At 51.5% G+C, this 12,693-nt stretch overlaps 2 protein-coding genes across 6 annotated transcripts in view; one reads left to right on the top strand and one right to left on the bottom strand.

Annotated features, from left to right (window-relative positions):
- TMPRSS9 (transmembrane serine protease 9) overlaps nt 1-8,614 on the top strand; it is a 34,436-nt gene extending 25,822 nt beyond the window's left edge. For 3 of the 5 annotated variants that reach the window (XM_068919627.1, XM_068919628.1, XM_068919626.1), the window contains exons 12-19: nt 1,443-1,714; nt 2,284-2,420; nt 3,020-3,380; nt 3,481-3,597; nt 4,274-4,445; nt 4,753-5,018; nt 5,470-5,606; nt 6,099-8,614. In XM_068919627.1, the coding sequence (XP_068775728.1) occupies nt 1,443-1,714; nt 2,284-2,420; nt 3,020-3,380; nt 3,481-3,597; nt 4,274-4,445; nt 4,753-5,018; nt 5,470-5,606; nt 6,099-6,260 (1,624 nt within the window). In that variant the 3' untranslated portion in view covers nt 6,261-8,614. The remainder of the gene's footprint in view (nt 1-1,442; nt 1,715-2,283; nt 2,421-3,019; nt 3,381-3,480; nt 3,598-4,273; nt 4,446-4,752; nt 5,019-5,469; nt 5,607-6,098) is intronic. The other 2 variants (XM_068919629.1, XM_068919630.1) reach the window with 1 other exon arrangement.
- TIMM13 (translocase of inner mitochondrial membrane 13) lies at nt 8,612-9,629 on the bottom strand. The gene is made up of 3 exons (XM_068919631.1): nt 9,253-9,629; nt 8,938-9,006; nt 8,612-8,847 (listed from the first exon to the last, which is right to left on the bottom strand). Exons 1-3 carry the CDS (start codon nt 9,376-9,378, stop codon nt 8,749-8,751), a joined length of 294 nt encoding a protein of 97 aa, XP_068775732.1. The 5' UTR covers nt 9,379-9,629; the 3' UTR covers nt 8,612-8,748.
- Nucleotides 9,630-12,693: the final 3,064 nt, after the last annotated feature.

Genomic DNA, 12,693 nt, shown 5'->3' on the forward strand with positions numbered 1-12,693 from the left:
ACAATAGCACACACTGGACATCAATTTTTATCATGGCTAGAGGTTAATTGTAAAAGGGATTTTGTGGAGAGGCTGGGATGAGGCAGGGAAGAGTTAAAATGGCCTGGACAGGGAGTGAGGACAACATACCTGGCAGGGGTGGCAAAGGACAGGCTCCATATGACAGTTTCTTAAAAAAAAAAAAAGTAACTGTTCTATGAGGAAAAGACCCCTATATAGTTTTTTTTTTTAATTGCTCTAATACAGGAAATACAGAAATACATGATCAGCTGTTACAGCAGAGATGGTCAGTTCAATCCTGCTTGGATCCGTTAAAAAGCAAGAGCCCACAGAGTCATAAATGACCTGGTAAAGGAAATGAATATAGAAGAGGACAGTGTTTATAGAGAATAAAAATTCCCAAAGGCAGCACAAGTGGGGAACCAGCTAGGAAGAATATCAACAGGACCTATGTATTAAGTATCTGGGCAATAAAATGGCAGGTGAAATCCAAGGCAGGCAAGTGTAAAGAGAAGCATACCGCAAAAAAGCAGTGCTACCTATCTGAAGATGATGAACAGCTCTCCATCATTTTTTACTACTCAGAAAAAGAGGTGAGAAATACTGTGGATATTGCAATGAGAACAGCAGCTCCATGCACAGTTGCAATCAAAGAGCAAGTGAACGCTAGTAATTACTAGAATAGCAACTGAGATCACCAGTATGTTGCTGCACAGATCCACAGCAGACATACAGCTTAAATACTGCATGTAGTGCTGGGATATCACATTGAAAAGAGGATAACAGAAGGCACAGAGGGAATCCAGGTGTGGAACAGCATCCTTAACAGGCATGACAAAATAGATCAGACTAGATTTGGGAAAAGAGACAACTGGGTGGGGATCGTATGATAGGGTCTATAAAATTATGAATAGCATAGAATAAGTGTTTAGGGAATGCCTTCTTACTGTTTTTATAAGATATCAAATGAAACCATCAAGAGCAGGTACAAAACAAGCGAAGGAAAGCAGTTCTTCATAAACGTCATTAAGCTGTGGAACACCTAATCATGAAAAGTGGCAGACGTTTAAAAGTTTACATGGGGTTAAACAAACAAACAAAACGCAACTCCAGAAAAATTCAAGTTAAAAAATCCATCAAGGCCTACTGCATAGAGACATCATCTGTGTCTCCTGAAATAAAAGATTCCCGGAGGCTTGGAGAGCATTACTACATGCTTATCTGCTCTTCAGGAGATGTTCACCATGCACCACTGTTGGTAACAAGTTCTTTAGGCCTGACTCCTTAGAGCCACTCTTGTGTGTGCTGGGCTCTGCTTTGGTAAAGTAATATTTCAAACACTGATCTTTTAAAGTTGCCTGTGATTTAAACAGTTAATGAGCTCAGAATTCATGCTAGGCACGTGGGTGTGAGCATGTATGTTTAGGATTATATATTTGCAGGACAAAGCTGCAAGAGATCAAAGCCTACGTGGGAACTACATCACTAAACGGAACAGATGGGAACACAGTGAAGGCCAATGTGACAAGAGTGATCCAGCATCCCCTCTTCAACCCTATCATTCTGGACTTTGATGTTGCTATACTAGAGCTGGCAAGACCCCTTGTCTTCAACAAATACATCCAGCCTGTCTGTCTCCCACTTGCTGTGCAGAAGTTTCCTGTTGGCAAAAAGTGCATGATTTCTGGGTGGGGAAACACCCAAGAAGGCAATGGTAAGCAGTGATGCTTTACCAGTTCATTTGCTCTGGAGCACTGACAGATTCAGCAGCAAAGTCCGTACCACTGTGACCCAGAAAGTCCTGGGAGCACACAGGAGCCTGTAACAGGGACAGTCAGGAACTCACAGGAACACAGGAGCCAAAGGCGAGAGTAAGGATGTGTGGAACACTACCTTAAGTTACAGTTATTTAGAAGCTGCCATTAAACAAGGAAATGGAGATATCAGCTTGGAAAGAAACAGGAGTAACCAGCTGGGATCCCCTAAATAGTTCTCCCGTACTAGGCAATGGTGGATCACTGCCTCAGTGGCCTCCTGTGGATTCCCCAGCAGGACAGTAGGTCTGTCTCAGTGACCAGGCACAGCTTTATCACAGAGATGTTCCAAGCAGATGTTCCAGGTATGAAACTGCACCCTGGTAAGCCAGGAGCTTCAGGGCTGCAGAGACAGTTAGCTCCTCTCTGGGATTAGTCTGTTTTTCAGAAGTACATGTTGAATCAGTCTAAAAGCCTTTAGCTCCCACTTCCCTCTGCTGCACCCACTAATCCCTTTGTTTTCTTGCAGTCACCAAACCTGGGAGCCTGCAGAAAGCCTCTGTAGGCATTATAGACCAGAAGACCTGTGACTTCCTCTACAACTTCTCCCTCACTGACCGGATGATCTGTGCTGGCTTCCTGGAAGGGAAGGTAGACTCATGCCAGGTAAGAGTCTGATGTTTCTCCACTCCTCCACAGATTGCTCCAGAGAGCTGGACTAATTCACAGTTTCAGCATTGCCTTGGAAAATCTTTACTGAGCTGCTGTGGCCAAGTTGTAATCCACATGTACCTAACATCAAAAAAGAATGGCCTGCTGCCCTGGAGCTTGAGAAAGGTAAACGAAGCTCCATCAAGTTGAGCATGACTTCAGCCAGAATCTTGCTGCTCCAGTTTGGGAAAAGTGGTGCTCTGGGCAAAATAGTCTCTCCTCCTGTGGCAGTGAGACATAGTGGTAGTTGTTGGCTGCTCTCCTTCACTCATAGAAAGTTGCTGCCAGGAGCAGTTAACTTTCATGCCAAATGCCATTGCGCATGTGTGTGACCAGGTTAAGCCACTGACCCTAGTTTCAGCCCCTGTTCACTCATGTCTTGCATGCACTGCGTGGGAGCAGACAACCCCTCAGGGCTGGGTGGGAGATCTTCAGAGACTGGGGAGAGGGGAACTGTGGGCTAGCTAAGCCCTCCCAGTGTGGCTGAGGAGCTCCAGGCAGATCTGTCTTGGGGAAGAGTGGGCTGAGCAGTCATTGTCTTGCTTCTCCCTCAGGGAGATTCTGGTGGGCCCTTGGCCTGTGAGGAAACTCCAGGAGTGTTCTACCTGGCCGGCATTGTGAGCTGGGGAATTGGATGTGCCCAGGCTAAGAAACCTGGAGTGTACTCCAGAGTTACCAAATTCAAAGACTGGATCCTGGATACCATTGCACAGTTGTCCGGTCCAGGCACAGGCACCTTTTCCAGTTCAGCCATCACCAGAGCTTCCACTGCAGCTATCCTCACTCCGCAGCCTAGCACAACAGCTACAAGCCCAATCAACACAACCACCCTGAGGATGAAGACCACCACAACCAGGAAAGAAACCTCCACAGTTCCGAAAACAATTGGGCCTGCCAACCCCACCCAAACCCCAGGTAAAAGTTCACTGACAACCAATTTATCGACATGCTGGTAGGTGACCTTCAGTCCCTGGCATGGGGGCTACTAAGCAGGCCGTGGGTTATTGCCTTCCAGTGGTGCCTTGTACCAGCCTTACCTTCAAGTGCTCCAGTAAGGTCTGCATTGGAAAAGCAAATCCCGAATGTGATGGCATTGTTGACTGCAGCAACGGCTCTGATGAACGCAACTGTGGTAAGTACTCCTTGGCCACATGTGACTGCTGCTGACCCTTATCCCACAATACTCAGATTCCACAGTGCAGCCCTTGTACACTTCGGTCCATCAATCTCACATGGGTTGTCTCAGGTCCCAAGTTGTACCACTAGGATCCTGGGCCAGCCTTTGCTCTGGGGCTCTTAGTTTGTAAGAGTCAGGAGATAAGCAAGATAAATCTGGGCAAGGGCGACACAAATTTTCTGGCAGGGAAAGTAGCTTCTTCTTTTCTACAAACAACTGTCCAGTTCCCCAGCATGTGGACCTTCTGCCCAGCCAGTCCACTAGTACAAGTTGGCATAACAACCCTGCAGAACAGGGCAGCCCAAAAGACACGTCGTGCCGTCCCCAGGATTGCTCCTTGGGCTGCACTTGCTTGCACCCTTGCTCTACAATGGCTCAGTCAGCCCATCCAAGTTTCCCCTCCTCACATAGCAACTCCCCAGAAGATGCGATGTGTGATAACAAAGAAAAGCTTCCACACCATACCACATCTGCCAAGCTTTGTCACAGCCAGCTAGTAGAGATTCATCACGCTCTACTGCCCTGTCTATGTCTCCCCAAAAGGCTGCCCCATGGCAGGAGCCGTGGAAGGACAGACCTCCCTCGTCACTTACAGTTACTTAGTACACTGTTGCCTCTTTTTCTGCCTCAGACTGTGGCTTAACTACTGCTCTGGTCTTCAGCAAGATCGTGGGAGGCAGCACTGCAGCTCGGGGAGAATGGCCATGGCAAGTCAGTCTCTGGCTTCGGCGGAAGGAGCACAAGTGTGGGGCTGTCCTCATTGCTGACAGGTGGCTGCTCTCTGCAGCTCACTGCTTCGATATGTAAGTCTGAAATGGGCTGGTAAAGCCTGCCTGTCCTTGGCCTCAACCCCATCTGCCCACTTGCCCTTCCCCTTCCTTGCAGTCTAGCACCACAGCTGGGAGGCTGTGCCCCACTGGAAGCACACACTGCTTACCAGAGATGTGCCCCTGGAGGTAAGTCCAAAGAGGAAAGGCTATGTCTACTGTATGATGGAGCTAGGGGCCTTGGCCTCACAACTTAACGGCATCCCAAGCCCAGAGCAAGTGGGAGAATGGCACTTTCTGCTAAGCCATGCTCCTAACAGCCAGGTTTGCTCTCTTTCTGCAGTTACAGTGACCCCAAAATGTGGGTGGCCTTTCTAGGAACACCCTTCCTGAATGGCATCGATGGGAAAGTAGAAAAAATATTCCGCATCTACAAGCACCCTTTCTACAACGTCTACAGCCTGGACTACGATGTGGCACTTCTAGAGCTCAACATGCCTGTCAAGTTCAGCAGCACCATCAAACCTATATGCCTCCCAGATAATTCACATATTTTCCATGAAGGAGCCAGATGCTTCATCACAGGCTGGGGCTCCACAAAGGAGGGAGGTACTGGCTGAGAGGGCTCCTTCACACACAATGGCCATGCTAAGTGCTATCTACCCTGTGACCCTGTGGGCCCACAACTCCCACTCCACTGCCCCAGGACCATCCATGCCCAGCTGTACCCTGCAGGGGATACCAACCTGGGAAAGGTCTGGTGTCACCACAATCTTCTCTCCAGCCAGCATGGGCTGCACATTATGTCTCTACCCTCTTGTAGTCTTCCCAAGCTCTCTACATGCTAGCCATCACACTCCCCCATCCCCTGGAACAGCTGTGCTCCCACAGTATGAGGGCCACCCTTGCTCTGCTGGGGAGGATCCAGGCCTGACTCACTTTCCCAATGCAGATCTCTCCCTCTGACAAGAAAGTCAGGCAGCAGAGACCCCACTCCCACATATTCTGCAGTTTTTCACATGCTCAGCACGAGGCTAACAGCAATCACTTGCCTCCTCAGGTCTCATGTCAAAGCATCTGCAAAAAGCAGCAGTGAACATGATTGGAGACCAGGCCTGCAAAAAGTTCTACCCTGTCCAAATCAGCAGCAGGATGGTGTGTGCAGGTTTTCCACAGGGCACCGTCGACAGCTGCTCAGTGAGTGTGAGAGCAGCTAATGCTGCTGCTGGGACAGGGCAAACTTGTGGCAAAGTTCCCTGGCCACATTCTCTCAGGAGTGCCTTGCCCTGCCTCCCTAGCTCAGCCATATCTGTCCCTCCATCTCCACTGCCTGTTGCTTTCATTTGACTCCATCCTGCACGTACCTTGTTCTGTGACAAGTCGGGGAAACATACGGAGAGGTAACATCAAGCAAGAGGCCACAGGATAGCACGGAGCCCGTTCTGTGGCCTTGTTGGGCCTCTAGAAATGCTCTTGCATGTCCTAAACCCCCAAGCTCAGGCTGTGCATTCAAGCACATCACTGAGCAGCCATCCAGCTGGGGAGCAGGCTCCTGGGGAGGTGGGGAACAGGACAGTAAATCCTCCCAACATCTCAGAGTTGGGGTGCTGGGCTGGGCTGGCTTGACTGCCTTTTTTGGCTTGACTGCTTTTTTTGGCTTGATACAGGACCCTTTTCATCTCTCTGCAGGGTGACGCAGGTGGGCCCCTGGCTTGTAAAGAACCCTCAGGGAGGTGGTTTCTAGCAGGAATCACAAGCTGGGGCTACGGCTGTGCCAGGCCATACTTCCCTGGTGTCTACACTAAAGTCACAGCTGTCCAGGCTTGGATCGCACAGAACCTCAAGCTCTGAAGCTCCATTCCTCCACTCAGGGAAGGTGACGAAGGAGAGGAGTAATTGCCAGGGGATGCATTAACCCCTCAGCTCTTGCATGTTTTCTTGATTCTGCAAGGGGATGAAGATGGCCTGCAGCTGCAGGTGCTGAGCAAATGCCAGTGTTGTGTGACCCACTGCAGTTTTGACATCAGGGCATTTGATCACTGCTTTGCATAGAGAGGTGCAATTCTAGAGAATTTTCTATAAATAAATGAGGCCTGTCTCATCTTAAGACGTGGCCAAACATTCTATGCATTAAAAACCTGGCCTTTCAAGTAAAGGAGGGCCAGAAACATCAGCCAGACATTCCTGTAGTTTGGCTTATCTCTTGCCTATGAGCTGTCGGTCATCCCAAAGCCAATCCAAGAGACAAGGCCTGAGCCTTGTCCCAGGCCTGAGCTATGCCCTTGCAGAAGCCTTGAACCTCACTGCCTTGATGGAGCTGCCATGTTTTGCAATGGCTTTTGGAAAGGGTGTTTACAGTTTTCAGACTCCATCAAGGCAATGGTAGTTACTATCAAGCTCAATAACGATCCACTGGCTCGCTATCTGATCACAACAGAAGCTAGGACTAAAACACTTGGACTTCAGGCTCTCACCTCTATTAGACAATCAGAACAGGTTTCTTACCTTCACAGCTCCCTCTGATTAAGGGCACAGGTACCTAAATCAACAAAGAATAAGGCATAACCACATAGACTGCTGTTTTGCTTAAGCTAAGTGGAAAGAGTTCAGAGTGCCAAGATACAGGCCCACCAACCCAATACATTCAGTGGAGATTCCAGTCCCATTAACTAGAGTAAGGCACACTGAGACACCTGTGTTCACAGGTAAGAAATGCTGCAGGGCTCATGTGTGTCAGGTCTCACCCAGACTTAGACATCTCCTTGCAGACTTGATCACCTAGGCAGAATGGCAGTCAGTGCCTCAAAGCCCTTCCCAGACTTTGGCACTTCAGCTGTGCATTCAGGTATAGCAAGAGGTTTCTTCTTTCCCAACCCAGCTGGCAGTGAAACCCACCATGTTCCTAGCTAGAATCCTAGCAAGGTGGGAGACCCATCTTCCAAGCATGACTTGGCTTAAGGTGGGTTCAGATCACACAGCTGGAACTTTTGGTGGGATGCCCTTTCCTGCTGAAGCTAGACTGCTGCACAGCCAGTACCTCAAAATTCATGCAGCCATAAAGAAAAGCAAAAAGGCCCTTGAAAGAGCATGGCTGGAAGGCAACTAATTTTCAAATATTTATTTCACCTGATCTGGATGGGAAATTCCAGGTTAGCTTCAAATCAGTCTGAGCAAGCATTTACCTCCTAATAGATTATCTTACATGGGGACATTTTAGTTCCTTTATAGAAACCACCACACTGGAAGATTAAATGATATCACATTCTCCCACATCCCCTTGAACGTCCTAACAGCTAAGGAAAAGTCATCCTCCCAGACTGTGTCTCTCTACTCCAGCAAACAGTGAAATATTTGTGCGAATACAGAACAGCGTCAACAGAAGGCATTTCAAAAATCTCACCATAGAGGAACAGATACTTTTTTTTTTTTAAATCTCCAACAAACTCATCTTCCAGCTGCTGAGTACATTGCCAGTCACAGAGCGTAGACTGCCCACTCCAGGAGAGGTGTGGAGGCTGAGCACAATACACAAGTGCTTATCCCCAAAACAGACCAGAGTCCTCAGCTGCAGAAGTGCTCCTACTCAAAAAATGAAACTTAGAAGACAGGCTCCAAGATAGAACACCTGTGCCAGAGCCAAACTAGAAGTCAGAGTACAGAAAAGCATACTCACATAATACATCTTTTTTCCTATGAAGAACTCAGTCTAAGCAGTTCTCAACCCTTTTCACCCACAGTTTATCACTCCCCAGCGTGCTTGCACAGTTACTTGCAAGGCTGTGCTGCAAACAAGAACATCCCCTGCTCCCCAATGGACTACTTGAGCTGAGTCAAAGCCTACAAGCCCATAAGTAAGCTCCACATACAGCTGTATAAACACAAAGCAGGAGGTAGCAAACTATAGCCTATGGAGCACCTTTAGAGCAGCTTTTCCACTTATGGAAACAGACTGGGTGATGACCCAGTGGTTGGGTTCTTGTTGCTTTCTGTGGAAGGCGATTGCGTCACTGGCTTGGCCTTTCTTTTCCACAGAAGGCTCTTTGCCTCTTGCAGCCCTCTCAGCAGGCATTTATCAGGCACTATGTGCTCTGGCCAGTACGGACTGCCAGGAAGGGCATGAGGCAAATCAAGCAGTTCACAGTGGCTCTCAAGGCTGGAAAATTCATCCACTCCTGGGCTCAGTGCTAATAAAGGCCAAAGGATGCAAAAGATTCAGTGAGGGTTTATTGCTCTGCCACAGCAGGGGTTGGAAAGGTAGCAGGATTTGTCCCCAGGCACATGGACTGGCCACTTGTCCCTTCCCCGCTGGGTCCATCCCTGTTCCTGGAGCTGAGATGCTTCACATGTTGGCTCTCTCCCGCTGCAGCCGGGAGTTGTAGGCTCGGGAAACCGTGTTCCAGGCGTCCATGTACCGGTCCATGCACATGGCGATGCACTTCTGCAGCACAGAGGGCGCTAAGAGGCCGCCCCATAGGGAGCCCCGGAGAGGCTGCCCGCGGGCCCCCTCGTCTCCCCCAAGAACGCTCACCTGCTCCGAATTGTCCAGCGAGCCGCCCGGCTTGCCGATGCACTTCCGAAAGCACTTGTCCGTCATGCGCTGCGGAGAGAGGCCGTGAGAGAGGGCCAGGGGCCGCGTGGGCCGCGGACAAGCCGCTCCCCCCGACCGGGCCGCACCGGCTGGTGCCCTCTCTCCTCCCCCAAGCTACCCCCGACACCCCTCGGCAGGTGCAGACCAGAGTGGGCCGGGCCGCCCACCGGGCCCACAGTGCAGCCCCTTGCTGCCCGGGACAGAGCCAGGCCAGCATCTCAGCAGCCCCGTCCACCCTTCGCAGCCTCTCCTGACCTGCAAGAGCTCCTGTGCGTTGGCCACGGCGATTTGCACCTTCACTTGCTCCATGATGAGCCCCGCGTCCAGCTTCCCCCCCGCGCCGCCCGCAGAGCCGAAGTCAGAGCCGAATCCACTCTCCATGCCGCAAAGTTACCGCGGGCAGTGGCCGGCACGCTGCCCCGGGGAAATGGCTGCTCGCTGGGACTACAGTTCCCAGAGTGCCCTGCGGGAGAGCGCTCACGGGGTCCGCCGCTCCCAGGGTGCCCCGCGCCGCATTCACCTGCGGGCGCCTCGCCTCAGCTGCCGCGCTCTGCAGCGGCCATCGGGTGCGGCAGGAGGCAGCGAAGGCCTCGGGGTCCGGGCCTGCTCCCTGCTGCGCCCAGCGCGGCGGCGGGAGGGAAGGGGGAGGGCAGGAAGGAGCTATCGTTCTGCCGCAGGGGCGCGGCCTGAGGGCCCCGTGGGAACCTTGCCCCACCGCTGGCCCCCAGTCATTGCCTGGCACTGGCGTGAGGAGCAGGCAACGGTTCCTACCTGTCAGGATGTGCTTTGGTGTCACCACCAAAGCAGCAGTGGTGGAGATGGCCCTGGGAAAGCTCCTAATTCCTTTCAGAGCTGTGGTTGCCCCAGGCCCGGGTGGCAACGTGCCTGTAGCCTCTTCCCTGCTGTCCACGTTGCAAGGATGAGAGTGTCCAGGCCTGAGGGGGTTTCACAGGATCACAGAATCACAGAATGGTTTAGGTTGGAAGGGACCTCTGGAGATCATCTAGTCCAACCTCCCTGCTCAAGCAGGCTCACCTAGAGCATATTGCCCAGGATCACATCCAGACGGGTTTTGAATATCTCCAGCAAAGGACACTCCACTACCTCTCCGGGCAACCTGTTCCAATGCTCTGTCACCCTCACAGTGAAGAAGTTTTTTCTCAGGTTCAGGTGGAACTTCCTGTGGTTCAGTTTGTGCCCATTGCCTCTTGTCCTGTGGCTGGGCACCACGGAGAAGAGACTGGCCTCATCCTCTTGACACTCCCCCTTCAGATACTTGTACACATTTATGAGATCGCCTCTCAATCTTCTCTTCTCCAGGCTGAACAGGCCCAGCTCTTGCAGTCTTTCTTCCTAGGAGAGGTGCTCCAGCCCTCTAATCATCTTGGTAGCCCTCCGCTGGACTCTCTCCAGGAGTGCCATGTCTCTCTTGTACTGGGGAGCCCAGAACTGGACACAGTACTCCAGGGGAGGCCTCCCCAGGGCTGAGGAGAGGGGCAGGATCACCTCCCTCCACCTGCTGGCAACACTCTGCCTCATGCACCCCAGGAGACCATTGGCCTTCTCGGCCACCAGGGCACACCGCTGCCTCATGCTTAACTTGTTGTCCACCAGCACTCCCAGCTCCTTCTCGGCAGGGCTACTTTCCAGCAGGTCAACCCCCAGCCTGTACTGCTGCAGGGGGTTCTTCCTGCCTAGGTGCAGGACCCTGCACTTGCCTTTGTTGAACTTCAGGAGGTTCCTCTCCGCCCACCTCTCCAGCCTGTCCAGGTCCCTCTCCATGGCAGCACAGTCTTCTGGTGTGTTAGCCTCTCCCCCCAGTTTCGTATCATCAGCAAACTTGCTGAGGGTGCACTCTGTGCCTTCCTCCAGGTCATTGATGAATACGTTGAACAAGACTGGACCCAGGACTGACCCCTGGGGGACACCGCTAGCCACAGGCCTCCAACTTGACTCTGCACCATTCACCACCACCCTTTGAGCTCGGCCATCCAGCCACTTCTCAATCCACCTCACCAACCACTCATCCAACCCACACTTCCTGAGCTTACCTAGGAGGATGTGATGGGAGACAGTGTTGGAAGCCTTGCTGAAGGCCAGGGAGACCACATCCACTGCTCTGCCCTCATCTACCCAGCCAGTCATTCCCTCCCAGAAGGCTATCCAATTGGTCCAGCATGATTTCCCTTTGGTGAATCCACACTGACTACTCCTGATCACCTTCTTGTCCTCCACATGCTTAGAGAGGACCTCCAGGAGGAGCTGTTGCATCAGCTTTCCAGGGAAGGAGGGGAGGCTGACAGGCCTGTCGTTCCCTGGCTCCTCCTTCTTGCCCTTTTGGAAGGCTGGGGTGACACTGGCTTTCTTCCAGTCCTCAGGCACCTCTCCTGATCTCCAGGACCTTTCCAAGGTGATGGGGAGTGGCCTAGCAATAACATCTGCCAGCTCTCTCAGCACTCGTGGGTGCATCCCGTCAGGGCCCATGGATTTATGGATGTCAAGTTTGGACAAAAGATCTCTAACCTGATCCTCCTCCACCAAGGCAGAGTCTTCCTTTCTGCAGCCTTCCTCTCCCGTCTCCAAGGTCTGCAATTCCTGAGGACTGGCCTTAGCAGTGAAGACTGAAGCAAAGAAGGCATTCAGCAACTCTGCCTTCTCTATATCCTTTGTTACCAGGGCACCCACCCCATTCAGCAGCAGGCCGACGTTTTCCCTAGTCTTCCTTTTGTATTGATGTATTTGAAGAAGCCCTTTTTGTTGTCCTCGACATCCCTTGCCAGATTTAATTCCAACTGGGCCTTAGCCTTCCTTGTTGCATCCCTGCACACTCTGACAACGTCCCTGTATTCCTCCCAAGTGGCCTGTGCCCTTTTCCACATTCTGTGGACTTCCTTCTTCTGCCAGGAGTTCCTTGCTCATCCATGCAGGTCTCCTGCCCGCTTTGCTCGACTTCTTACTCAGAGGGATGCACCCGTCTTGAGCCTGGAGGAAGTGATGCTTGAATATTAACCAGCTTTCTTGGACCCCTCTTCCTTCTAGGGCCCTACCCCACGAGATTCCCCTAAGTAGGTCCCTCAAGAGGCCAAAGTTAGCTCTCCTGAAGTCCAGGGTTGCGATCCTACTCATTGCCCTGTTTCCTCCTCGCAGGATCCTCAACTCCACCATCTCATGCTCACTGCAGCCAAGGCTGCCCCCAACCTTCACCTCTCCAACCAGACCTTCTTTGTTTGTTAGTACAAGGTCTAGCATTGCACTTCTCCTTGTTGGCGTCTACACCACCTGGGTCAAGAAATTATCCTCAATCCTCTGCAGGAACCTCCTTGACTGTTTGTGCCTAGCTGTGCTGTCTTGCCAACAGATGTCAGGGTAGTTGAAGTCTCCCAGGAGAACCAGGGCCTGTGATCGTGAGGCTACTTCCAGCTGTCTGTAGAAGGCCTCAGCAGCAACATCCTCCTAATCAGGTTTCTATGCCACCCATTCCATAAATGCAAAAGCGAGCCTGTGTTGCTGTAGGTGAATGCTCAGATTACAAAGGAGAGACTCAAAGACTAGAAGAAGTAGAACTGGAGGCAACTGAAAGCCTAACGTGGGGACTTCTGCATCCATAATTTCCTCCTATCTGAGTGTTTACTTATATATTGCAGTTTCCTTGACTGTGCCAGGTAACTCTCCTACTTAATGCTTCCCCAGTTGTGC

Source organism: Struthio camelus, chromosome 26 (genome assembly GCF_040807025.1).
Source record: "Struthio camelus isolate bStrCam1 chromosome 26, bStrCam1.hap1, whole genome shotgun sequence".
NCBI lineage: Eukaryota > Metazoa > Chordata > Aves > Struthioniformes > Struthionidae > Struthio > Struthio camelus.

What these genes read in the sequence shown, in the direction of transcription:
- TIMM13 (XM_068919631.1), bottom strand. Translation starts at nt 9,378, where the DNA reads ATGGAGAGTGGATTCGGCTCTGACTTCGGCTCTGCGGGCGGCGCGGGG. An exon ending in ACGCACAGGAGCTCTTGCAG is followed by an intron (nt 9,007 to 9,252) that starts GTCAGGAGAGGC and finishes CTCTCTCCGCAG; the next exon opens with CGCATGACGGACAAGTGCTT. An exon ending in CGCTGGACAATTCGGAGCAG is followed by an intron (nt 8,848 to 8,937) that starts GTGAGCGTTCTT and finishes TCTGTGCTGCAG; the next exon opens with AAGTGCATCGCCATGTGCAT.